Source organism: Saccopteryx bilineata, chromosome 7, assembly GCF_036850765.1.
Source record: "Saccopteryx bilineata isolate mSacBil1 chromosome 7, mSacBil1_pri_phased_curated, whole genome shotgun sequence".
Lineage (NCBI taxonomy): Eukaryota > Metazoa > Chordata > Mammalia > Chiroptera > Emballonuridae > Saccopteryx > Saccopteryx bilineata.
In genome coordinates this window covers 16,063,727-16,090,680 of record NC_089496.1, presented here as the reverse complement: position 1 = coordinate 16,090,680, position 26,954 = coordinate 16,063,727, and the positions used below count along the sequence as shown (strand labels likewise).

General features: G+C 39.3%; 1 protein-coding gene across 2 annotated transcripts in view; it reads right to left on the bottom strand.

Moving 5' to 3' along the window:
• Positions 1–26,954, bottom strand: part of LHFPL3 (LHFPL tetraspan subfamily member 3) — a 787,193-nt gene that overhangs the window by 216,262 nt on the left and 543,977 nt on the right. For both annotated transcript variants that reach the window (XM_066239946.1, XM_066239945.1), the window contains exon 2: positions 1,876–2,112. In XM_066239946.1, coding sequence (XP_066096043.1) covers positions 1,876–2,112 — 237 coding nt within the window. The remainder of the gene's footprint in view (positions 1–1,875; positions 2,113–26,954) is intronic.

The window sequence follows — 26,954 nt, the reverse complement described above, 5'->3', positions numbered from 1 at the left end:
AATTTCTTTCTCATTAACACTTTTACTAAGGCATTTCCAATATATCACTGAGTGGAAAATGATGCTTTCTAAAATGAAAACCTAGACAGAGAGGATCAGACATCAACATTTAACTGAGTCAACGAGAAGAAAAGACCCCTTTCGAAAACCGTTGAGTGTTATTCTCTAACTCTCGTTGTTCCTTTCTAAAGCATGAATTCAGAATTGTCACTATATATGTGGGCAGGAGTCAGAATTCCCAATGACTGAACAAAAATCTTTCTGTTTTTCTTTTTTGAATTTTATTCTCCTTATTTGTGGCCAAAGGATGTCTGGAAAGTTAAAGGTTCTCCATATAACTTTGAATTGTACAGAGAATAAATAGCATTGGTAGTAGTAGACGTCAAGAGCTTGTGAAACAAAGAGGTGTTTCCTTTAATTAATTCTTTAGGGACATGTAATGTATTCTAATATTAAGCTATCCTTATTATTAACTTTGAAGTGAAGTTACTGGACAGAGACCTGAATATGTCCAAGTCACAAAGACAACAGACGAGGGCACCAAAATAATGAGTGTGTATAAAAGCATTTTAAATCTGTAACATGCTTTATAAAACAGAACACTTGATTTCAGATTATCTTTTTTTGTTTAGAAAAAGCAACTCAAAGAAGTGTGGCATGTGTAGAAAGTATCAGTACTAGTTCCCTGTGAAAGGATTATTTTTGTGTTTAGACTATTTCTGATAAAACCAAGTAAGCTAATATGTATTCTGTCTATAAACCAGGGAGGTAAAGGGTTTTTGGATGAACCTTGCTGTTCTCCCAGACTTCTCAATTTCACTCCTTACAGTTCATAGTTTATAAGCATCAACAGTGATGGTCTAAATATAAAGCTTGCTACACTATCATTGCATGAGACATCATGTAGATACTAATATATGCTTATAGCTTATATATGGGGCTTGTTGAAGCAGTGAAGAATTTCTGAAGTTAGCAACTACTTGAAATAAGCTAAATCTCATAATTCAAGAGTGGATTTAGTTCCCAGTTAGGAATAAGGGCTAGAAGAAGGAGTCACTCAGTTGAAGGTACTGATATTTTTCAAGTATTAAAGTTAAAAATAATATCAAGATAAAACAGTAAAATGAATCTAAGTCTATACAAAACAGTAAATTCTATCCCAAGAAATAGGTTTAGAAATCTGGAAAGAAAATGAAAAGATTCATCTTGAATAATGACTTGCTACCTTAATGGCCTACTGTAATATTTCTGTATCATTCATTGGTCAACATCCTATTTTATATCCTAGTTTCTTTGTGTTTCAGAAGGTATTTCCTTTTTGAAGAAAAATCCGAGGGCTTTTGATTAGCCAGATAACACATTTAAAATTCAGTTAATTAGGTAATTAGTGAAATCTCTAACTGGAATGATTTGGGGCCAGTATTGCTACTTTTCTCTGTGAGAATGAACTTGAATTCAAATAAAGTGATTGAAAACAGTTAAATAAAGGCAGTTATAATTTCCTGAGATTCCTCTGGCATTTATGCCAACATGGAAAATAGCTGAATCCATTGATAGGAAGCTCTCTATGCTTGGACAAATAGACAAAATCGTTGTATTCATAGCCATTAACTTAGAGACGAAGAGGAGAAGAAAGCTAGAAAAAATGTATTTAAAAAGTAATAATGGATTCAGAGAGCCTCGGAAAGGTAAATGTAAAAATGGGATATTTTAATTGTGTAAACTTCTTGAGTTGAGTCTCCAGAAAACTAGGTAGCATTAAAAGATGCAGCAAATTAAACCCACGGGAGAAGCACTGGTACTTGATGGAAGGAATGGAGAGCATTATTTTTTGTGTTTAGGCATCCAGGTAAGAGTTCCCCAGCGCAATCTTACCTTTGTTTTCTGCCTTCAGTTCCTCTGCCATCAAGCTGTCTTGTCGGTTACCAAGCACAAATGCCAGAAACGAGAGGATCAGGGCGTCCAAAATCCCAATAATCGCCAAGATGTACGCCCAGCGGACAGAGCAAGCTCCGAGGGTGTACTTGTCCGTCTTTTCTCCACACATCCGTTTTACTTCATCTGAATCCCAGCCATCAGGGAAAATCATACAGCCAAGCACAAGGCAGGCAGCTGGAAGAGAGGACAAAAGGAAGAGAAAAGGAGTTAACATACATTTTATTTTAGCAAATAGTAATGATTTGACTGTTTCAAAATCTTGATTTAAAGAGCAGCGAACCTCCTGGTTGTCCTACCTGGAGTAACCCCCACCCCCACTCACACACACACTTAAACTTAAAAGCAGTCCAGTGCTTAGCCAGAACTCGAGGAATGCACTTCACAGTGAACCCAAGCATTCTGGCAGAAGTGAAGGTATGTTGATTATAAGAAAATACTTTTAAAAAAAGGAACAATAAATTTTGGTGTGCATTTGTGGGAAGGCTTCCATGGCAAATAGGAATCATATGCATAAGACATCATACACTAGAAGATGATAGTTCAATGCTTGCTTTGAAGAGCTATGACAGGAGCTAGACATGGGGTTAGGATAATGGAAAATACCAAAGAGTATGCTGACTTTGAGTCACAGCAAAATATAATTTTATGTTGTGATCTCTTACACACATACACACACACACACACACACACATGCATATGCACGCACACACACACTGAGAATTTTCTTTTCTTTTTTTATTGTGGCAGAGACAGAGAGAGGGACAGATAGGAACAGACAGACAGGAAGGGAGAAAGATGAGAAACAACAATTCTTTGTTGCGGTTCCTTAGTTGTTCATTGATTGATTTCTCATATGTGCCTTGACCAGGGGGCTACAGCAGACTGAGTGACCCCTTGCTTGAGCCAGTGACCTTGGGCTCAAGCTGGTGAGCCCTGCTCAAACCCAATAAGCCCACGCTCAAGCTGGCGACCTCGGGGTCTCAAATCTGGGTCCTCTGAGTCCCAATCTGACGCTCTATCCACTGCGCCACCACCTGGTCAGGCAAGAAATTTCATGAAACTATACTTTCCACATACATTTTACTCTGATATTTTCTATTCTATTTCATTTTTAAAAAGGCAGAAAAAGACTGCAACTTGGTGTGGCACAACAGAGCTTTTATGGAAATTCAGAAATTTAAGGAGAATACTTATATTCTTTTTCTTAATTATCATTGTGGGAATCATATGAATGCTTTAAAAAAATAAGAATATGTTACTTTGAAGATTAAAGAAGATATGTGGTGGTCTGACCTGTGAAGGCGCAGTGGATAAAGCGTCGACCTGGAAATGCTGAGGTCACTGGTTCGAAACCCTGGGCTTGTCTGGTCAAGGCACATATGGGAGTGATGCTTCCAGCTCCTCCCCCCCTTCTCTCTCTCTGTCTCTCCTCTCTCTCTCTGTCTCTCCCTCTCCTCTCTAAAATGAATAAATAAATTAAAAAAAAAAGATAATAAAACTTAAAAAAAAGAAGATATATGGCTGTTGTTGCCATTCTTTATATTTAGTTGAATTATTTAGGGGTGAATGATGATGGTTTAGGTTATATTAAACTTTCTGAACAGGTGAGTTCATTCATTAATTCTTTAATTCATTCACTCATTAATTCAAGAACTACTTATTGAGTATCTCCTATGGTGCCATTGACAATTCCCTACTTGAAGCCTCATGATCTCTCAAAGGGAACCTCATTTCCTTCAGCCTTCAGTTTGCCCTCACTCTAATCCAGATCATATGTTACCACTTAGGCCATCGTGCTCAAAGCGTTTTGCTGGTCCCCGCTGGTACTGCACAACACCCAGCGGCCTTCGTCAGGAGTTTGCTGGGAGGTTCCACACCCAGCCTCCCCTTCCTTTTCCAGTCCATCCCCCCTTTATACGCTCTACTTCACTGCAGTTGAATTAACATGACTCTCTGTTCACACACCAAGTTTCTGAATCTCTTATTTTCTCTTCTGCCTGGAGTATTTCCTGCTATTAACCTTAAATGTTCACTCTTAAAATCTTATACCATTCAAGTCAGATGCAACACCCTCCACAAAGGAAGCCATCCTAAATTGCTAGCCTAGGATATTGCTAAATTGGTTCTGGTACCAATTCTGACATGTGTGTGTGGGTTTCCCAACCACCCCAACAAGCAGTCCTTAGACACCAGCTAAATGAACTATAATTCAATTCAATTCAATTCTAGCACTATTTATCTGGAAATAGCAGCAGATTCCACAGGTTAAGGGTTCAGTTCCAACGACTGTCCCTTACATGCCAGTCCTTTACATTGTTACTTGTGCTTCTGACAACTTGCTACAAATTGGAGGTTCCAATAAGCCCTTCAACTCAGAATTCCAATTAGAAATCCAGGTGGTTACCTGTACTTCTGACCCACTGGCTATATGAATCAGAGATTCCCAAGACCCCTTCTCAAGTTCAGTTAATTTGGCAGAACGGCTCACAGAACTTAGGGAAACACTTTGCTTATTAGATTATTGGTTTATTACAAAAGTATCTATGTAACTCAGAAACAGCCAGACATAGGGCAGATGCACAGGGCAGGGTAGGGAAAGGAGCCGAACCACCATGTCTTCTCCGGGTACTATTCCTCAAGCCCCTCCACGTGTTCGCCACTCCAGAAGCTCGCTCAATGCCATCCTTTGGGATTTTTACTAAGGCTTTATAGGCATGATTGATCAAATCATTTGCCATTGGTGACTGATTCAACTTCCAGCTTCTCCCCACTGCAGAAAGGTCAAGGAAATGGAACTGAACGTCCCAGCTCTCTAGTCACATGGTTGGCTCTCCTAGCAACCAAACCCAATCCTTAGGTGAGTTCCAAAAGTCATTTACCAAAATATCAAGAGACACTTTTATCGCTGCTGACACACTTAGGGAATCCCAAGAGTTTTAGAAGCTCTGTGCCAGGAGCAGTGGAAGAAGACTAAATATATATTTCTTATTATAAATCACAATATCACAACTCTCTCTCTCTCTCTGAATTCTCGCAGCTGTTGACTGTACCTTCGAGTCCTGTTGCTTTTTTTTATTTGTTATTTATTTTCAAGTATTATCTCAACTATAAACTTTCTGAGGAAAGAGTCTTTGGTTACTCATCATATCCACAGCACCTAAAACAGTACCTTATACATAGTAGGAACTAAAATACTTTTGAATGGGAGAGTGAATGAATAAATACATGAATTGTTACAATTAAACAGTGTACTCTAAAATATAGTTTAGGGAAGTCCATATCACAACTACTCTAGGTTACAAAACCTATGAAAGGTCTAGTTAAAGATAGATTTATATTTAGGTAACAAATAACAGAGACAATTTTGTTATGACTAGACAACAGATTGTAAGTACTTGAGAGAATAACTAGAAAAAAGTGAAGTTAATGATTTGAAAATACATTCCAATTCCTGTTCCCTTTATATCTCTCAGCACTCAGTACCAACATGCACTGTCTAGCAATAACAATCTATATATTTTAAAAACATGTGGCTTCCATGAACAAAATGTTATTTTATTTGAGATCTTTGAATCCAAACCAGTATCAGAAAAATCATCTCTAAGGATGCTATGTTACTTGCAATATTTAAGAAACACTCTAAATATTCTTTTACATATTAAGTAATTTTTTTGTTTATGGTAAAATTACTTTCTTATAAATAAAAGATCAAATACTTTTCCCTTATGAATGGGAATCACTTGGAGAATGACTTATAGCTTTAAACGTAATAGAAATCACCATTGATAAGTTTAGGCGTTATTGGACATCACAGGACACCTTTACTGGAAAAGATGTTTGTGGAATGCTGACATCAACAAAAACACCTTTCTCACAGTCTTCTGCACTGAGGGCAGATTGACTACCGTAAAAGTTTACATTGCTGGAAATGCTGAGAAATTGGGATAAAAAGAGCAGAGGCAGAATTAATGCTCTGAAACTAAAACTACAGGAGGGTAATGGCACTCCCTTGCTCCCTATCTTCAAAGACTATTTTAAGTAAAGAATCTAAAAAAAAAAGATAATTTAATATGCAATTGTGCTTAATTTTTTACAATGGGCATTTTGCTGAAAGTTATAAAAACAGAATTTTAGAAATACAATTCTTATTTTCAACAATCTAAGGGAGTTGGCTATTCAGAGAAATCTTTTTTTTTTTCTTTTCCCAGTGAGAGCTGGGGAGGCTCCTGCAACCAGGGATCCACCTGGCAACCCCCGTCTGGGGCCAAGATTGCAATGAAGCTATTTTTAGCACCTAAGGCAGAGGCTCCATGGAGCCATCCATCTTTAGCGCCCACGGCCAATGCACTTGAACCCATCAAACCATGGCTGCGAAAGAGAGAGAGAGAGAGAGAGAGAGAGAGAGAGAGAGAGAGAGAAAAGGGAGAGGGGAAGGGGTGGACAAGTGGACAAGCAGATGGTCGCTTTTCCTGTGTGCTCTGATCAGGACTCAAACCCAGGATATTCACATGTTGGGCTGATGCTCTCGAGTCAACTGGCCAGGGCCTCAGAGAAATCTTAATATAAAAACTGGGCTGCCCTGGCCGGTTGGCTCAGCGGTAGAGCGTCGGCCTAGCGTGCGGAGGACCCGGGTTCGATTCCCGGCCAGGGCACATAGGAGAAGCGCCCATTTGCTTCTCCACCCCTCCGCCGCGCTTTCCTCTCTGTCTCTCTCTTCCCCTCCCGCAGCCAAGGCTCCATTGGAGCAAAGATGGCCCGGGCGCTGGGCATGGCTCTGTGGCCTCTGCCTCAGGCGCTAGAGTGGCTCTGGTCGCAATATGGCGACGCCCAGGATGGGCAGAGCATCGCCCCCTGGGGGGCAGAGCACCGCCCCTGGTGGGCGTGCCGGGTGGATCCCGGTGGGGCGCATGCGGGAGTCTGTCTGACTGTCTCTCCCTGTTTCCAGCTTCAGAAAAATGAAAAAAAAAAAAAAAAAAAAAAACTGGGCTAACACAGTCAGGGTTTGGGCTCCTGGGGGAAATGTTTAGGTCCCCCCAGCAGGGTACTCCGAGTGTCCTTTGGGCCACAAGGCACAGAAATATATATTGGATTCTCTACTCCCTTTTTGTTTACCTTCTCTTAACGTAAAAGATATAATCTTTTTCTAATTTATCTGTTTGGAAAAATTGCAATAGTTATATAAGATATTGAAAAATGAAACAATTGCATTTACAAGCTTTTAAAACTTTGTAAGTAAATTCTGTGATTAAAATCCAATGTTTAAATAAGTAAATCCTATCCTTTTGAAAGCTGTGTTTTAGTAGCTGTTGAATAACAAGTTTTATTTTCTGACAATGTGTAATCAAAATATACACTTTCTTCTCTACCTATCCACACTTCCTCTACTTGGCTATTTTGTTTTATTTTTGGAAGGTTGAGACTCCCCAAAGTTATAGTGTATTTAAGATTAATTTAAGCCATTAAAATAGTCTAGACTCTGCTGGTTTCTTTAAAAAGGCATTATTATTATGTTCCACATTAATGCTTGAGTGCTATAATGAATTCTGTTCCTGGCATCCTATTAACCAGAACCTTATTAACTTGCACAATTTTTATAGCCCCTGAAAACTAACAGCTGTTCCTAATCCTGACTAAGAAGTACCTGCAAGATCCTCAGAGTATGTCTCAGTCAGTGAAAAATTACATACTATTTCTCTTGCCTTAATAATTAATCATTTCTAATTCTTTACAAATTATTCATCCTGTGAGATGTAATACCACTACAACACTAAACAGAAGAGTATACGAAGCATCAGAACATTTGATTAATTTGGACATGCTATTTTCTGACCCCAAGGGATACTAGAGGATTAGTTCCAATTGGGCTATTATACAAAAATGGGTTTCTTACTAGAATGTCACCTACAAAGTGACTAACTTACTCACAGCTATATATTCCTTCATTTGGGCAGCAGATGTTTTGTGAGTGTATCAGAGAACATTCCTGAATTTTAAAGAGGAGTTAGAACTGACAAGTTGGAGGTGAGCAGAGAAGAATGATGCACAAAAACCCATGTCCTTATGTAAGATGTCATGACATCTAATGTAAATATATAATAAAGGCATCCTTGTGAGGGCAGAGCTGCTGATTGTAATTTTAAGTATATTTCAGGTTATTAGAAAGCATTCATGTTCTAAAAGGAACCTCTATGTAGAGACTGATGTCTACAATGGGTTCTCCTGAAACAGGTCACAAATAGCTAGTAGTTCCCCAGAGCCACGAATTGCTCTGGCATTTGCTTGCTTGCTTTTCCTTCCTTCCTTCCTTCCTTCCTTTCCTTCCTTTCCTTCCTTTCCTTCCTTTCCTTCCTTCCTTCCTTTCCTTCCTCCCTCCCTCCCTCCCTCCCTCATTCCCTTCCTTCCTTCCTTCCTTCCTTCCTTCCTTCCTTCCTTCCTCCCTCCCTCCCTCCCTCCCTCCCTCCCTTCCTTTCTTCCTTCCTTCCTTCCTTCCTTCCTTCCTTCCCTTTTTGCCAAAGAGCTGAATGTACTCTCTATGAAGAAAACATCCTTAGAAAAATCTACAAATGTTTTAATTGGGTCTTTCTCCAAAGAAAAATGCAATAAGATTTTTTAAAAAAGCAGTAGGGAGGTCTATGGTTTGGCCACTTAGACCTGCTGATACTGCTGGCTCAACTGTCCTAATCAGGATGTGAACCTGGGACTGGAAGAGGAAGTCTACATTTATTCTTTAAAAAGTCCATGAGCTGTTGCACAGAGAGCACAGTACATCACCTCAGTTGCTGTGCACTTAAAGGGGACTTGGAAAAATAAAAAATGAACCTGCATTCACTTAACTTTATCAATTATTCAGGCATAGGGTAACTGAGGAAACTGATATCATCAAAGCTGCCCAGGCTGTGGAGGGCAGTATTCACCCGAGGGCTGCCGCTCTAAACACCTGCTAAAGGGAGACAAGAATCGTTCTTACAGCTTCTTCGTTAGCACATGGCCAACAAACTTGAGCTATGCTATTTATATGTTTGGAAAAGGCATTATATTTACACCTCAGTTTAACTCTGGAAAACTGAGTCGCTAGACAAGCCAGGACACGACCTACTGTGGTTAAGAGTCCGATGGAAAAAACAAATTGTCTCTGGGTACATTATGATTTTAAACGCAGTATAATTTTCTGGGCATTAAACTTGAGGTCATAACACAAAAGAGGGAAGAGTTAGAAAGTTGTGTGTGATGATAAAAGCTCGGCTCCTCTGCCCAGACGCTCAGCACTAACTAGCTGGGTGAAGGCACGTGCACTTGTGCAGACTCAGCTCGGGCACACTCAGCACAGCGGAGAGGGGGCGATCAGCTTCACTCACACCTGCGCTCAGCAGCTACAGAGCCGGGGACTCACTTTTATAGAACGATACTAGACATGAGGTAAAACCATTCAAATGTACAACATAACTTGCTAATTCGCTCAAATTTTGAGGGTTGTCAACTATAATACAAATCAGAATTTAGAACTTAGAAATACAATGCAGTTCTGTCTCTAGAATGATACTAGCTGGCATTTGATATATATCTTAGATCCAATCAAATTCCTTGACATCTTGATAATGACAGTCAAGAATACACATGATAAGAGCCAATATTTCTTGGATGCTCGCCGTGATCGGGGCACATTGCACGTGCATCATCTCATTGATTCTCAAACAAAGCTAAGAGGAACATGAGAACACTTCTTCCTGTTTCCTCTAGTTTCTGCAAAGAGCGATTTTTCCTAAAATATCCTTCGCCCCTTATCCCATTCCTTACTTCTCTCTGTAGCGATGGGGTGAATTCCCTGAGGAAGAACTGGCGGGGAGGAACTGAGCACACTGCCCCGCCCCTTCCTCTCTCACCTCAGCAGCTGTTTGTCCGCGTGAACACCTGCTCCGCTCCCCTGAGCCGCGGGTTTTACACAGGCTGAGCTTCCAGTACTGCTCAGGAGCAGGAAGATAAATATGCCAAATTCTGGGGGTGCAGATTAGGAAGTCCTTTCGTCTAAGAAACCCAGAGCCATATTCTTCAACCTTTCTCATAATAAAGGGAATACTTTAGTCTCCAGCTGCCAACTCTTCTCTCTCCCATTTGGTTCAGAGCGTGGGAGGGGTTCACAGTTTTCTTAGAAAATTAACTTTAACAGGGTGACATTGATCAATAAAAGTACATAGGTGTCAGGTGAACATTTCTATAGCATTTGAACTGTTATGTTGTATACTCATCACCCAAAATCAAATAATTTTTCGTCACCTTATATTTGTCCCTCTTTACACCTTCCCCCAAACTCTCCCCCTCCCCATCCCCCCACATCCCTTCTCTTCCCCTATGTCCCCTTCCCCCTGATAACCACTTCACTTTTATTTATGTCCATAAGTCTCATTTTTATACCTCGCCTATGTGTGAAATCATACAGTTCTTAGCTTTTTTCTGATTTACTTATTTCACTCAGCATAATGTTCTCAAGGTCCATCCATGTCATAAATGTCACTGTCATCTTTTCTTATGGCTGAGAAGTATTCCATTGTATATATGTACCACTTCTTCTTTATCCAATCCTCTACTGAGAGACACTTTGGCTGTTTCCATGTCTTGGCCACTGTGAATAATGCTGTGATGAATATGTGGGTGCATATGTCTTTACATACTAATGTTTTTGAGTTTTGGGATGTAAAATTACTTTAGAATATTGGTTTTAGTATAAGAACACTCACAAGAGTTCTGGAAGTGTTTAACATGTTGCTTATAATTAGACATTTATTCTTTGTGTACAAGAGCAACGACTAAAATAATGTTTAGAAACTATTACCTTTTGTATGTATAAATATTTCTTTTGTTTACACTAGTATTTCACCTAATCATAATTTCATCTTATATTGTAGTGCCAAGAATGTTAGAATGATTAAAAATTCTAAGTGTGTGGAATGGGGATTAGTGAGGTTTTACTCCATAAATATATGTACATTTGGGACTCTCTCACTGTCGGAGCCTATAAATGCTATTGAGCTTCGACTGCCAACGAGACTAAAGCACAATACATGACATTGCCATAGAGACTTATCAACTGCAAACCTCTACCTGAGCGTGCCAAAGGGGCAGAACCCGGGGTACAGAGTCACCGACCAGGAAGAGGGAGAGAAAAGAAAAAGCAAGAAGATAACCTCTCAAAATCAAAAATAATCTGCAGACTTTATAACCTATCCCACTTTATTATATTTGTTCGTTTGTTTCTCTTATCTTCATTCTTGATACTTTTTTTTCCTCCTCCAATTTGGCCGATTAACTCTCTACCGGTCTTACTCTCTCCTCTCCTTGAACTACACTACCCATAAGTGTTACATCTCCCATTATCTTTTCTCTTCTCTTCCTTTCTCTCTATGAGGGTTGCACTCCAAAACCCTTAACTCTCTCTCTCTCTCTCCTTTCTTTTTCCTTCTTTTAGTGGTTACCTCTTTTTTTCTCTCTCTCTCTTTCTTTTCTCCCTCTATATTAGTTTCTTCCTTTCTCCTTTACATCTCCTCTCATTCAAACCTCAATAACAAACAAATTATCTTATCTGGGACTCAAACCTATGTTTGTGGCATTTTGGGGGGTTTTTACTTCACCTTTTTAACTCACTAGCAGTGCTCTCATCCCTGGCTCTCCATATTATCTAGTTCTTGTTCCACTAAATACAATAGTAATTTTTTAACTTGTCCCCCCATTTTTCCATTTTCCTCTTATTCCTCTCATCATAACTCTTAGACAACCAACACCTAAAAGCAAATCATTTCATTCTTGACCCAAATTTTTTCCTTATTTGCTTTTTGTGGGTCCATACGCTCTTTTTTCTTTTTTCTTTCCTTTTTTTTTTTCTTTTTTCTTTTTTTTTTTTTTTTTTTTGCCCCTTTATTACATTTCCCCAATTCAGGCCCTCCATCACAGGCATTGTTTGTTATAATTCACAGTCCACCACAAGATTTTCTCAAAAAAGAGGGGAGAGGAGAGGAGAGGAAAAAAGGAGGGGGGGAATAATTTCCTTTTTTTTAATTTTTATTTTATTTTTCTTTATTTCATTATTAATTTTTTTTAAAAAAAAAACAACTCTTCGATTTTTTATTTTTTTTATTTTTATTTTTTTTAACTTTTTATTCTTTATTAAATCTCATTAATACTATCAACAAAACCACCCTCAAATGCCATTAAGGAAGAGAAAATCGAATATCATGGATACAAAAGAAAGAGAGGTAACACAGCTAGATGAGGGAAAATCTATGGAGAAAAAATTTAATATATTGGAAACCTTGGAGCTAAATGACAGAGAATTCAAGATAGAAATACTAAAAATCCTCTGAGATATACAAGAAAACACAGAAAGGCAATTTAGGGAGCTCAGAAAACAACTCAATGAACACAAAGAATATATGTCCAAGGAAATTGAAACTATAAAAACAAATCAAACAGAGATGAAAAACTCAATTCACGAGCTGAAAAACGAAATAACAAGCTTAGCTAATAGAACAGGTCAGATAGAAGAGAGGATTAGTGAAATAGAAGACAAGCAACTTGAGGCACAACAGAGAGAAGAAGAAAGAGACTCAAAAATTAAAAAAAATGAGATAGCCCTACAAGAATTATCTGACTCCATCAAAAAGAATAACATAAGAATAATAGGTATATCAGAGGGAGAAGAGAGAGAAAATGGAATGGAGAACATACTCAAACAAATAATAGATGAGAACTTCCCAAGCCTGTGGAAAGAACTAAAGCCTCAAGTTCAAGAAGCAAACAGAACTCCGAGTTTTCTTAACCCCAACAAACCTACTCCAAGGCATATCATAATGAAATTGACACAAACCAACAGCAAAGAAAAAATTCTCAAGGCAGCCAGGGAAAAGAAGAATACAACATATAAAGGAAGGCCCATTAGATTATCATCAGATTTCTCAGCAGAAACTCTACAAGCTAGAAGAGAGTGGACCCCAATATTTAAAGTCCTGAAAGAGAGGAACTTTCAGCCACGAATACTATACCCATCAAAGCTATCCTTCAAATACGAAGGAGAAATAAAAACATTCACAGATACAGAAAAGATGAGGGAATTTATCATCAGAAAACCCCCCACTCCAGGAATTACTAAAGGGGGTTCTCCAATCAGATACAAAGAACAACAACAAAAAAACAGAGCCACAAGTAAAAGCTCCAAGAAGAACACAATAAAACCAAATTTAAACTGTGACAACAACAAAAAGAAAGAGGGGGAGAAGATGGAGATTAACAGTAGCAAAGGACGATGGAGTGCAAAAGTACTCACAAAATAGTTCGCTACAATGAACAGGGTAGGGACCCTTTTCATTACTCAAAGGTAACCACCATTGAAAAAACCACCACAGAAGCACATGAGATAAAAAAGATAGCAACAGAGGAAAGATGTATGGAATACAACCAAATAAAAACAAAAGATAGAAAAACGAAAGAGAAGGATCAAACAAGACACAAAACTAACAGAAAGCAAGATATAAAATGGCAATAGGGAACTCACAAGTATCAATAATTACACTAAATGTAAACGGATTAAACTCACCAATAAAAAGGCACAGAGTAGCAGAATGGATTAAAAAAGAAAATCCAACTGTATGCTGCCTACAGGAAACTCATCTAAGTAACAAGGATAAAAACAAATTCAAAGTGAAAGCCTGGAAAACAATACTCCAAGCAAATAACATCCAAAAAAAAGCAGGTGTAGCAATACTCATATCGGATAATGCTGACTACAAGACAGGAAAAGTACTCAGAGACAAAAATGGCCATTTCATAATGGCTAAGGGGACACTGAATCAAGAAGACATAACAATTCTTAATATATATGCACCAAACCAAGGAGCACCAAAATATATAAGACAGCTACTTATTGATCTTAAAACAAAAACTGACAAAAATACAATCATACTTGGAGACCTCAATACACCGCTGACGGCTCTAGATCGGTCATCCAAACAGAGAATCAACAAAGACATAGTGGCCTTAAATATATGTACATTTGGTTTTATATACATTTCACAAGAAAATCATCCTTATCTTTTGGCTTGATATTTTAAGTTGGCTATATGTTAGTCAAACATTTTTATATTCTTAAAAGGTATATATTCCTTTCAAGATTATATGTGTGTGTATATATACAACTATGAATATATATGTACTTAATAATTTATATGTGGTTACTTAAGTGCAGAATGATTTATTTTTTATTTGTTCATTTTAGAGAAGGAAGAGAGTGAGAGAAAGAGGGAGAGAAGGGGGTGGGGAGGAGCTAGAAACATCAGCTCCCATATGTGCTTTGATCACTGGAGTTTTGAACCAGAGACCTCAGTGTTTCAGGTCGATGCTTTATGTACTGTATCACCACAGGTCACGACAAATACCTCCTTCTTAAGGTAAAAATTTATGTCATTCATGATTCAATTAGGTTTTTTTTAAGTTTTGTGAAGATTTTTTTTTTTTTGTATTTTTCTGAAGTTGGAAACGGGAAGGCAGTCAGACAGAATCCCGCATGTGCCCGACCAGGATCCACCCAGCATGCCCACCAGGGGGCGATGCTCTGCCCATCTGGGGCGTTGCTTTGTTGCAACCAGAGCCATTCTAGTGCCTGAGGTAGAGGCCATGGAGCCATCCTCAGTGCTCAGCCAACTTTGCTCCAATGGAGCCTCGGCTGCAGGTGGGGAAGAGAGAGACAGAGAGGAAGGAGAGGGGGAGGGGTGGAGAAGCAAATGGGCACTTCTCCTGTGTGCCCTGGCTGGGAATCGAACCCGGGACTCCTGCACGCCAGGCTGATGCTCTACCACTGAGCCACCTGGCCAGGGCCTGTGAAGATATTTTTAAAGTAACTTCTTTGCATGTCAAAGGACACAGCATTTTAACAAACATTTCAGTAAACACACAACCAAACTGATAGCAGGTCACAGGTCTGAAATTTGCTGGCGAGCCCTTGACTTAGGCAACATTTTTATGTGCTAAAATCTATACTGCATTTCAGACAGAGGATCATATATATATATATATATATATATATATATATATATATATATATATAATATATTATTACACACACACACACACACACACACACACACACTTTCAAGTGAGAGGAGAGGAGATAGAAAGACAGACCCTGCATGAACCCTGACCGGGATCCATCAGACAACCTCCATGTGGAGCCGATGCCGAACCAGCCAAGCCACTAGCTGCCAGAGGGTAAAGAAAGAGAAGGGGAGAGGGGGGAAGAGACATGGATGGCCACTTCTCCTGTGTGCCTTGAATGGAAATCAAACCCAGGATGTCTGCGCACTGGGTGGACACTCTATCCATCTATCCGCTGAGCCAACTGGCCAGAGCCCGGACATAGGATGTTAAGAGAAGAAAAGATGATCTTTTTCCATGGTCATAGGAATAGGACTGGGCAGTAGTACAGCTATCACCATTCTCACGCAATATCTGCTTCAGCCGAACACCCAAAGCAAGGTAATATAGACCAATGCAAGTGGCTCTTTGTGCCATGGCTACATTATTTTAAAACAGGGAGCTCAGGACTAGGTTATTAACAGGTTACATACTAAATATTTATATTGTATTACTTATATTTAGAAATGAATTTGTACTACTTGATGCTCCATACATACACAGATTATTGGAAATAACTGTGCTCATAGAAATAATTCATGAGCTGAATAAATGTCTTCCTGCTCAGCTGGCAGAGGGTGGCACACATGCTTTCCACCCTGACTCAGCACAGGACTCAGGGAACTCGCCGTTGGCTAGAGTTGGACAAAGGTGGCTGTCCGCATTTAATTTCTCAGTGGAAGGGGTGGCCTTAAGCTGTGAATTCCTCCTCAGATGCCGAGCTCTCCCAGGCCTGCTGGACCCCTGGGCATGGAGTGCCCGTTTCTAGACACTTTGCTGAAACAGAATTTGGCACTGATTATGACAGTAAGTTTTTTTTACACAGTTCACTCACTTTTAATTTTATTCCTTTGAAATCATATTTTAATGTTTTAGAAACTTCAAATGAGAAAAATTGTTCAAAGAAAACATATGAGAACAAATAAATATAGTACACAAAATGATAGAGTGAAACCGAGTTCAAGAAAGATGAGTACCTCTCAACCACCCTTCAGAAGGAAGGAACTTACTCTCAAGGGGGCATCAGATGCACATATTTATGCATGACTGGTAGGCTCCGAGGTTATTTATACTAATCCACAGGTTAGCTGGTTATCTATCTATCTATCTATCTATCTATCTATCTATCTATCTATCTATCTACCTACCTACCTATCATCTATCTATCATCTATCTATCAAAATGTCTATCTATCATCTATCAAACATCTATTCATCTTTATATATCTTCAGTCCTGGTCCTTATATAGTTTAAGAGAAGTTTCATGAGCTACAGAGTGCTGACAATCTCCTGAAGGGAGGGCTTACAATGTTTTCCAGGACAGATGTGACCGAGGCTCAGCCCTGAGTCATCTTCCCACCGCACTGCAAAGAGCAGCACAGGCTCTGGACAACAAAACCTTCAGACTCATTCGTCCTCACGCCCGTCGGCTCCTCTTTCGTGTCATTTTCTCCCTCTGGTCCCCTCGCCCCTTGGATACTTAAGATCAAGGTAATGTGGACTCCAGGGGAATGATTTATTACATTAAAACAAAAAACTGCTAAAGAAAACAATCATTATAATAAATTACTTGAGGTCTTGTGTTTTTTTTTTTTAATTTCTTGCTTCCTTCCCCATCAGATTTCCCTTAAAAATGCCTTTTTTTAGTCTTCCATTCTCTTTTGCTGCTCCTTCAAAAAATTTTATTCAGAATAATTTGAGATATGATAGGCTATGACCAATTTATGGTAAAATTTTCCTATAATTTACATATTTATTGAGAATGTTTCTGCTTTAGAACAAGAAACTCCCCAGAGGAGCCAAATTGGGACTGTTAGTAGGTATCAAAAAAGGTATAGGACAAAAAAACAGGTCAAGAGAGGATGAGAGAAGTCAGCATGTTAAATGTTCTGTCAAAAGATTTTTGCACATCTTTCAACTTCAAATTCTAAAAACAGTAGACAAAACTTTAGAGTAAAACCCTGGTCAATATGACATCTGAAGGATAATGTCTAAAGAACAATGCCTTCCCCTGACTAAAATGGTTTAACACAGTCTTAACCTGCCAGTGAAATGCCCAGAAGATGGTTTACCTTTGAACATGGGCCCTAGAGTAGCTTAGGGAAAGTTCTAGAAACTGAGCAGGGAGTTTGGGCTTATTCTGATCTTTGCCCTTGGGGACCCTCCCTCCCCTCCAGGTTCTGTGCTTTCCTCCTTTGACCATGGCCTCAGGTTCCTTGTTGGCATTAAAAAACATCTATTGTAATTTATTTACCACTCTCATAACTAAGACTGGGGGATGCTATGCAATTACAATACTTTGCTGATCTAAAGCAGTGGTCCCCAACCCCAGGGCCACGGACCGATACCGGTCCATGGGCCATTTGGTATTGGTCCGCAGAGAAAGAATAAATAACTTACATTATTTCTGTTTTATTTATATTTAGGTCTGAGCGATGTTTTTTTTTTTAAAAATGACCAGATTCCCTCTGTTACATCTGTCTAAGACTCATTCTTGACGCCTGTCTGGGTCACGTGATACATTTATCCGTCCCACCCTAAAGGCCGGTCCGTGAAAATATTTTCTGACATTAAACCAGTCTGTGGCCCAAAAAAGGTTGGGGACCACTGATCTAAAGCATTTTAAATTCTGAATGATGTTCATGTAAATTACTCATAAACTCCGCTAGTTAGAAACACTCAATACAGTGATAGGATGGTACATTTGTTTAAATATTTCACTAAAGAATTTCTCTGTGCTTCTTTCATGGTTGTGCTCCCCCCCCAATTTCCCACTCTCTGAATCCAGAATACCAGTTACCTTTTTGCCCAGAGTAGGGGATATTAATTCTTGTTGAAGACCAATATATGATCATGAGAACTTAAAATTTCTGAATGGAAATTAAGAACAGGCTAGAGCAGCCACAATCTGGGCCTTGGTCTTAGATCCCTGTCTTTACTGGGGCCTGGCTCTAGGGAATAAAAAGAATGTAAGCACACATTGTCCATCCTATAGCACTGCCTGCTCACCTTCAAGGTATTGTTTGTTGTCTTCAAAGAGAAGTTAACTTTTATATACAAAAGAAATGTCATTTGGGACAATTTTGTTGATTCTAGAGTCAACCACTATCTAGATTAGACATTTCGTCATTGTTAATGTATATTTATTTTCTATTGCTGTGATGAATTGCTACACACTTAGTGACTTAAAACAACATAAACTTATTATCTTATTGTTCTTATAGATCAGAATTCTGACTTGTGCTCACTGGGCTAAAATCAAGGTGTTGGTAGGTTGTATTCCTTTCTGGAGGATCTAGGGGCTAATCCATTTCCTTGCCTTTTCCAGCTACCATAGGCTGCCTACTTTCCTTGGCTAATGGCCTCTTTCCATCTTCAGAGCCTGAAACAACTGTAGTCCGTCTCACATACCATATCACTGACCCTCTCTTTTGCCTCTTCTACTTTGTGTGTGTGTGTATGCATGTGACAGAGACAGAGAGAGGGACAGACAGGAAGGGAGAGAGATGAAAAGCATTAATTCTTCATTGTGGCACTTTAGTTGTTCATTGATTGCTTTCTCATATATGCCTTGACCTGGGGACTCTAGCTGATTCAGTGATGTCTTGCTCAAGCCAGTGACCTTGGGCTTCAAGCCAGCTTCCTCTGGGCTCAAGTCAGAAACCATGGGGTTATGTCTGTGATCCTATGCTCAAGCTGGTGAGCCCATGCTAAAGCTGGATGAGACCACACTCAAGTGGTGACCTCAGGGGTTTGAACCTGGGTTCTCAGCATCCCAGGTCAATGCTCTGTCCACTGTGCCATGACCTCGTTAGGCTCAGCTGGTTTTCTAATTAGCTTTATAATTTCTTGTTGGGACCAACATGTGAACTTATTTTGAGCCTGCTTGTGTGGAGCCCAATATCTTTCCTGGTTCTGGTTGTGTAAAATTTCCCTCTTTTAAATCCTTAAAGCCAAACTTGAGTCATATTCTAAGGCTGGATTAGCTTGACCAAAGCAAGTGATGCTCATAAAGATCATGACTTGGGGGTCTTCATCCTGCAGGACCCAATTCACTGCTTGCCTACCTCTCTGACTTGAATATTGACTCTAGCTTGAATCAAGCCTAATTCTGGAATCCTTTGGGACCGAATACTAGTTATTCCCATTAGTGGCTCTGTATAAGGTCAGTCTTGCTAGTATCAACTTTCTCTCACTGAGCTTGTTATTTCTCCCAAACAGCATGATACTTGGCTGAACCCATCTAAACAATAGCAAACAAGGCCATCTTAACAACTCCAGTCCTGTAGAGGCTGTGACCAAAAGTTACATTGTCTTCATTCCCACAAAATGAGGGTGATCAACATGAATGTATCTGTTGGCTGCAAAGTGACAGTACTAAAAGTTTCCTGAAACATTTGCCATTTGTCATTTTTGGAAGTTTGAATAAGAGTGCATATGGGTCCTCCCCCCTTACCTCTAGGTACTGATGTACTCATCAATCTGTGGGCTCAACTTTCAAACCTATCTTTGAAAAGATTGGCAACATATTTTGGGGGTCCAAGTGTAGTTACATGGAGTTTGTTATGGGTCTAGCATGTAGGATAAGCTCAATACCTCAGTTTTTACCCATTATTCCCATGTTATCAGTGCTGATCCCTGGATACTAATGGTATGATTTTCATAAAATGCTAGAATCATCACTTAGGTATCTGAGCATCCAGAATCCCTAGTGAGATTAGTTGTTTTAACAAACATTAAAGGAAATAAAACATTTGTCAGGGAAATTGGAGCAAAAACTAGTAGTGCCTTCAACTTTCAAAAACATTTTGATGATGTAAAAATAATAACTAACATTATTGAGCACTTATGCCAGGTCCTCCCTTATATGAATCAACTCACTAAAACCTTATTACAACCCTATGGAATAGATACTATTATTGTTCCCATTTTATATAAGTTGAAACAAGAATAGAGAGCTTAAGAAACTTGAAAAATGTCACAGATAAGAGATGTGCCAGGATTGACACCTTGGGTTGTCTGATTGCTATTACATATCTTAAAACTTAGGTAATTATAGTGTTTATTTTTTGTTATTTCAGGAAAATACAGAGCTTTATTCTCACAGTAAAATTAATATATCAGGACAAGATGGCGATGGAGTAGGCAGAAGTACCAACTTCCACCTCCCAGAACCAAAGTGGATTACAACTTAATTTTAAGAACCATCATCTGGAAAAACCAACTTTGGACTAAACTAAAAGGACTCTTCCCCAAGGAATACTGAAGAAGCCACACTGAGACTGGTAGGAAAAGCAGAAACGCAGAGAAAAGCTCCCCGGAGCGAATGGCAGCCCAGAGAGACTCGCATGGCAGAAAGTGAGTTTAGCAGAAAGGGGAGGATTCTGAGTCCCAAGAACAAAGCCCCAGCATGCAGACCCAGAGCCTAGAAGAGGTGTACGGACAGAACTTAGCTGGAAACAAATCAGGATACTGTTTGTGAGAAAGAGACAGATTTCTCAGACCCAGGAGTCTTCTTAAAGAGACCACACAGAGAATTCTCTCTCACAACCACTCACCTGGGGCTCTGGGGGACAGGGAGAGAGGAGAAGACTGGAGTAGCAGGAAGAGAGTGTAATCTAGGAGGCACAAGGAGAAATACTTTGAGAGACAGCCACCCTAACCCCTGGGATGAGTCACTCCCCAAATCTGAAGTGAATATTTCCCCTGGAAATAGCAATACCAGCAAAGGGAAGCAGGACACTAGCCCAACAAGGTCTCCTGCAGTACTTAGAGCAGAGTTGCTTAGAAAGAGGCAGCTTTCGGTACTACAGTAGTGAGTGTTAGGGTCTGAGCTGCAACACTCCCATCCACATGGCTGAGGGCTTGCCCAAGGGCAAGTGGCAGCAGGATGCAGAAGTGTGGTTCTCTTGGCAAGGGCGGAAGCTGGCTGGCCACAACTGAGGCCCAGGTGTGAGCTCAGTCTTGCCTGGCTGGGGAGGAGGGGATGCACGAAAGTGGTCAAGCCCAGCTGCTGGCCACCTGCAATCCAGCTTGCGGGGTAAGAGCAGGAGCCCTGGAAGGGGCAGAGACCCACTCTTGAGCAAGGGCGCAGGAGTGCACCCTCACCCCACCCGCGGAACCAAGGCTTGTGGTCTGACATGGGAGCTGGCTCCTCCTGCAGGGGTGGAGTGAAAACCCAGAACACTCCACATGGAGTCCTGCGACTGAGCGTAGGCATGCAGCCCTGCCCGGCCTGTGGAGCCAAGGCTTGCAGCCATCCCATAAGCGGGCTCTTCATGCAGGGGCGGGGCGAAAACCTGGAATCAGGTAGAGACCCGCAGCTGAGCAAAGGTGCTCACCCCTGTCCTTAGGGCCAAGCATAACCACACCCGTGGGGTTGGGACAAATTTCGAGGCCACTGAGGCTTGTACACCCTAGTACCTGATCACAGCCCCTCCCATGAAGGAGAGGCACAAACCACAGCAACAGTCCCAGTGGGCTGGCACCAGCAATGCCCATACCTGAACACTCTAGGCAGCAGCAGCAGAGGGGGTGGCGGGCCTGCAGACAGACCACACCTAGGGAACACAGAGGCCACACCAAGTGGACTCCAGTGGCCAAAACCTTCTTTTCCACAGGCAAAATGAGAAGGCAGAGAAATGCAACACAAATGAATCAAGAGAAATCCCCAGAAAGACCTGAATGAGTCAGATATAACCAAATTGCCAGATGCAGAGTTTAAAATAACGATTGTTAGGATGCTCAAAGATCTTAGAACAACAATAGATGGTCATTACAAACACCTAAATAAAGAGATAGCAAATATAAAAAAGGACATTAAAATAATAAAAATGAATCCGCAGAAATGACAAATACAATATCAGAAATGAAGACCACAATGGAAGGAATTAAAAGTAGGATGGATGAAGCTGAGAATCAAATCAGCAAGTTAGAGGACAAGATAAATGAAGGCATGGAAGCAGAGCAGAAAAAAGAAAGAGACTCAAAAAGTCTGAGGAAACTCTAAGAGAGCTCTGTGACAACATGAAGAGAAATAATATCTGCATCATAGGGTTTCCTGAAGAAGAAGAGAAAGAACAAGGGATAGAGACTTTGTTCATACATATCATAGCTGAAAACTTCCTTAAATTAGGGCAGGAAAACATCTCACAAGTTCAAGAAGCACAGAGAACTCTATTAAAGATAAACCCAAAGAAATCTACATCAAGACACATCATAATTAAAATACCAAAGCTAAGTGATAAAGAGAAAAATATTAAAAGTTGCTAGAGAAAAAAAGGTTATCACCTACAAAGGAACCCCCATAAGGATGACTTCCACCTTCTCAACAGAAACACTTGAGGCCAGAAGGGAATGGCAATAAATACTCAAAGTAATGCAGAACAAGAGCCTACAACCAAAACTACTTTATCCAGCAAGGCTATCGTTTAAAATTGAAGAAAAAATAAAAAGCTTTCCAAACATAAAAAAACTCAAGAAATTCACTACCACCAAACCAATTCTGCAAGAAATGCTAAGGGGCTTGTTGTAAACAGATCAAAGGGGAAAAAGAATATAGCAAAAGAGAAATACAGTTTTAAAGAATAAAATGGCAATAAACAACTACATATCAATAATAACCTTAAATGTAAATGGATTAAATGATCCAATCAAAAGACATAGGGAAGCTGCATGGATAAAAAAATAGGACCCATACATATGCTGTCTACAAGAGACACACCTTAAAACAAAAGATGCACATAGACTGAAGATAAAAGGATAGAAAAAAATATTTCATGCAAATGGAAATGAAAAAAAGCTGAGGTAGCAATTCTAGTATCAGACAAAATGGACTTTAAAACAAAAGCTATAGTAAGAGATAAATGAGGTCACTACATAATGATAAAAGGAGCAATCCAACAGGAAGATATAACCATTATAAATATCTATGCACCTAATATAGGAGCACCTAAATATATAAAGCAGACTTTGATGGATATAAAGGGTGAGATCAACAGCAACACTATAAGAATAGGGGATTTCAATACCCCACTAACATCAGTAGATAGATCCTCAAGAAAGAAAATTAACAAAAAACAGCAGACTTAAAGAACACACTAGATCAACTCGATTTAATAGATATCTTCAGAACCTTTCACCCTAAAGCAGCAGAATATACATTCTTTTCAAGTGCTCATGGTACATTCTCTAGGAAAGACAACATGTTAGGGCACAAAAGCAGCCTCAACAAATTTAAAAAGATTGAAATCATATTGAGCACTTTCTCTGATCACAATGGCATGTAACTAGAAATCAACCACAACAGAAAAACTAAAAAATACTCAAACACTTGGAAACTAAATAACATGTTATTAAATAATGAATGGGTTAACAATGAGATCAAAGGAGAAATAAAATAATTCCTAGAAACAAACTATAATGAGCATACATCAACTCAAAATTTATGGGACACAGCAAAAGCAGTCCCAAGAGGGAAATTCACAGCATTACAGGCATACCTTAAAAAGCTACAAAAAGCTCAAATAAACAACTTGACCCTGCATCTAAAAGAATTAGAAAAAGAACACCAAGTAAAAACCAGAGGTAGTAGAAGGAAGGAAATAATAAAGATCAGAGCGGAAATAAATGATATAGAGGTTAAAGAAACAATATAGAGGATCAATGAAACTAGGAGCTGGTTCTTTGAAAAGGTCAACAAGATTGATGAACCTTTAACCAGACTTACCAAGAAAAAAAGAGGACTCAAATAAATAAAATTAGAAATGAGAGTGGAGAAATAACAACTCACACAACAGAAATACAAAATATTGTAAGAAAATACTATGAAGAACTGTATGCCAAAAAACTAGACAACCTAGATGAAATGGACAAATTCCTTAAAACATAAAATCTTCCAAAAATTAATCTGGAAGAATCAGAAAACCTAAACAGATCGATTACAGCAAATGAGACTGAAAGAGTTATCAAAAAACTCCCAAAAAAGAAAAGTCCAGGGCCTGATGGCTTCACAAGTGAATTCTTCCAAATATTCTAAGAACTAACTCCTACCCCTCTCAAGATATTTCAAAAACTTCAAGAGAAAGGAAGACTTCCAAGCTCCTTTCACGAGGCAAGCATAATTGTGATTCCAAAACCAGGCAAAGACAACACGAAGAAAGAAAGTTAAAAGCCAATATCCCTGATGAATTTAGATGCTAAAATCTTCAACAAAATACTAGGAAACTGGATCTAGCAATATATAAGAAAAAAATCATATACCATGATCAAGTGGGATTTATTTTGGGGAGGCAATGCTTGTACCATATTTGCAAATCATTCAATGTGATTTATCACATAAACAAAAGGAAGGAGAAAAACCTTATGATAATTTCAATAGATGCAAAAAAAGCATTTGATAAAATCCAGCACCCATTCATGATCAAAACTATCAGCAACGTGGGAATACAGGGAACATACCACCACATGATAAAGGCCATCTATGACAAATCCACAACCAACATCATACTCAATGGGCAAAATTTAAAAGCAATCCCTTTAAGATCAGAAACAAGGCAGGGGGTGCCCCCTTTCACCACTCTTATTCAACATAGTTCTGGAAGTCTTATCCACAGCAATCAGACAAGAAAAAGAAATAAAAGGCATCCAAATTGGAAAAGAAGAAGTAAAACTATCATTATTTGCAGATGATATGATATTGTATATAGAAAACCTTAGCAGGGGTCCCCAAACTTTTACACAGGGGGCCAGTTCACTGTCCTTTAGACCCTTGAAGGGCCACCACATACAGTGCTCCTCTCACTGACCACCAATGAAAGAGGTGCCGCTTCTGGAAGTGCAGCGGGGGGCTGGATAAATGGCCTCAGGGGGCTGCATTTGGCCCACATGCCGTAGTTTGGGGACGCCTGCAATGTCTCTGTCAAAAAACTACTGGACCTGATAAATAAATTAATCAATGTGGCAGGATATATATAAATTAATACTCAGAAATCAGAGGCATTTTTTTTAATTTATTCATTTTAGAGAGGAGAGGGAGAGACAGAGAGAGAGAGAGAGAGAGAGGAGAGACAGAGAGAGAGAAGGGGAGAGGAGCTGGAAGCATCAACTCCCATATGTGCCTTGACCAGGCAAGCCCAGGGTTTTGAACCGGCGACCTCAGCATTTCCAGGTCGATGCTTTATCCACTGCACCACCACTGGTCAGGCCTCAGAGGCATTTTTATACACTAACAATGAACTGTCAGAAATAGAAATTAAGGAAGCAATCCCCTTCACCACTGCAACCAAAAAAATAAAGTACCTAGGAATAAATTTAACCAGGGAAATTAAAGACTTGTACTTGTAAAATTATAAAACATTGATAAAAGAAATCAGGGAAGATACAAACAAGTGGAAGCATATACCATGCTCACGGTTAGGAAGAATAAATATAATTAAAATGTCTATATTACCTAAAGCAATTTATAAATTCAATGCAATACCAATTAGAATACCAATGACTTACTTCAAAGAAATAGAACACATATTCCAAAAATTTATATGGAACCAAAAGAGAACACGAAAAGCCTCAGCAATCTTGAAAAGGAAGAATAAAGTGGGAGGTATCACACTTCCGGATATCAAGTTATATTACAAGGCCAGTGTACTCAAAACAGCCTGATACTGGCATAAGCACAGGCATATAGATGAATAAAACAGAACAGAGAACCCAAAAATAAACCAACACTTTTATGGACAACTAATATTTGACAAAGGAGGTAAAAGCATACAATGGAGTAAAGACAGCCTCTTCAACAAATGGTGTTGGGAAAATTGGACAGCTACCTGCAAAACACTGACACTAGACCACTAACTCACACCATTCACAAAAATAAACTTGAAATGGATAAAAGACTTAAATGTAAGGTCATGAAACCATAAGCATCTTAGAAGAAAACATAAGTGGTAAGCTCTCTACCATCTCTTGCAGCAATATACTTGCCGATTTATCTCCACGGGCAAGTGAAATAAAAGACAGGATAAACAAATGGGACTATATCAAACTAAAAAGCCTTTGCACACTTAAAGACAATAAGGACAGAGTGAAAAAACAAACTACACAATGGGAGAACATATTTGACAATATGTCTGATAAGGGGTTAATAACCAAAATTTATAAAGAACTTGTAAAAGTCAATACCAGAAGACAAACAATCCAATCAAAAAATGGGCAAAAGAAATGAATAGACACTTCTCCAAAGAGGACATACAGATGGCCATTAGGCATATGAAAAAATGCTCAACATCCCTAATCATTAGAGAAATACAAATTAAAACCACAGTGAGATATCACCTCACACCAGTCAGAATGGCGCTCATCAATAAAACAACACAGAATAAGTGCTGGCGAGGATGTGGAGAAAAGGGAATCCTCCTGCACTGCTGGTGGGAATGCAGACTGGTGCAGCCACTGTGGAAAACAGTATGGAGATTCCTCAAGAAAGTTAAAACTCAAACTGGCTTTTGACCTAGCTCTCCCACTTTTAGGAATATACCCCAAGAACTCCATAGCACTATTTCAAAAGAAAAAATGCACCCCCATGTTTACTGCAGCATTATTCACAATAGCAAAGATCTGAAAACAGCCCAAGTATCGGTCAGTGGACGAGTGGATTAAAAAGCTTTGGTACATATATACTATGGAATACTACTCAGCCATAAGAAATGATGACATTGGATCATTTACAACAACATGGATGGACCTTGATAACATTATACTGATCGAAATAAGTAAATCAGAAAAAACTAAGAAGTATATGATTCCTTACATAGGTGGGACATAAAAATGAGACTCAGAGACATGGA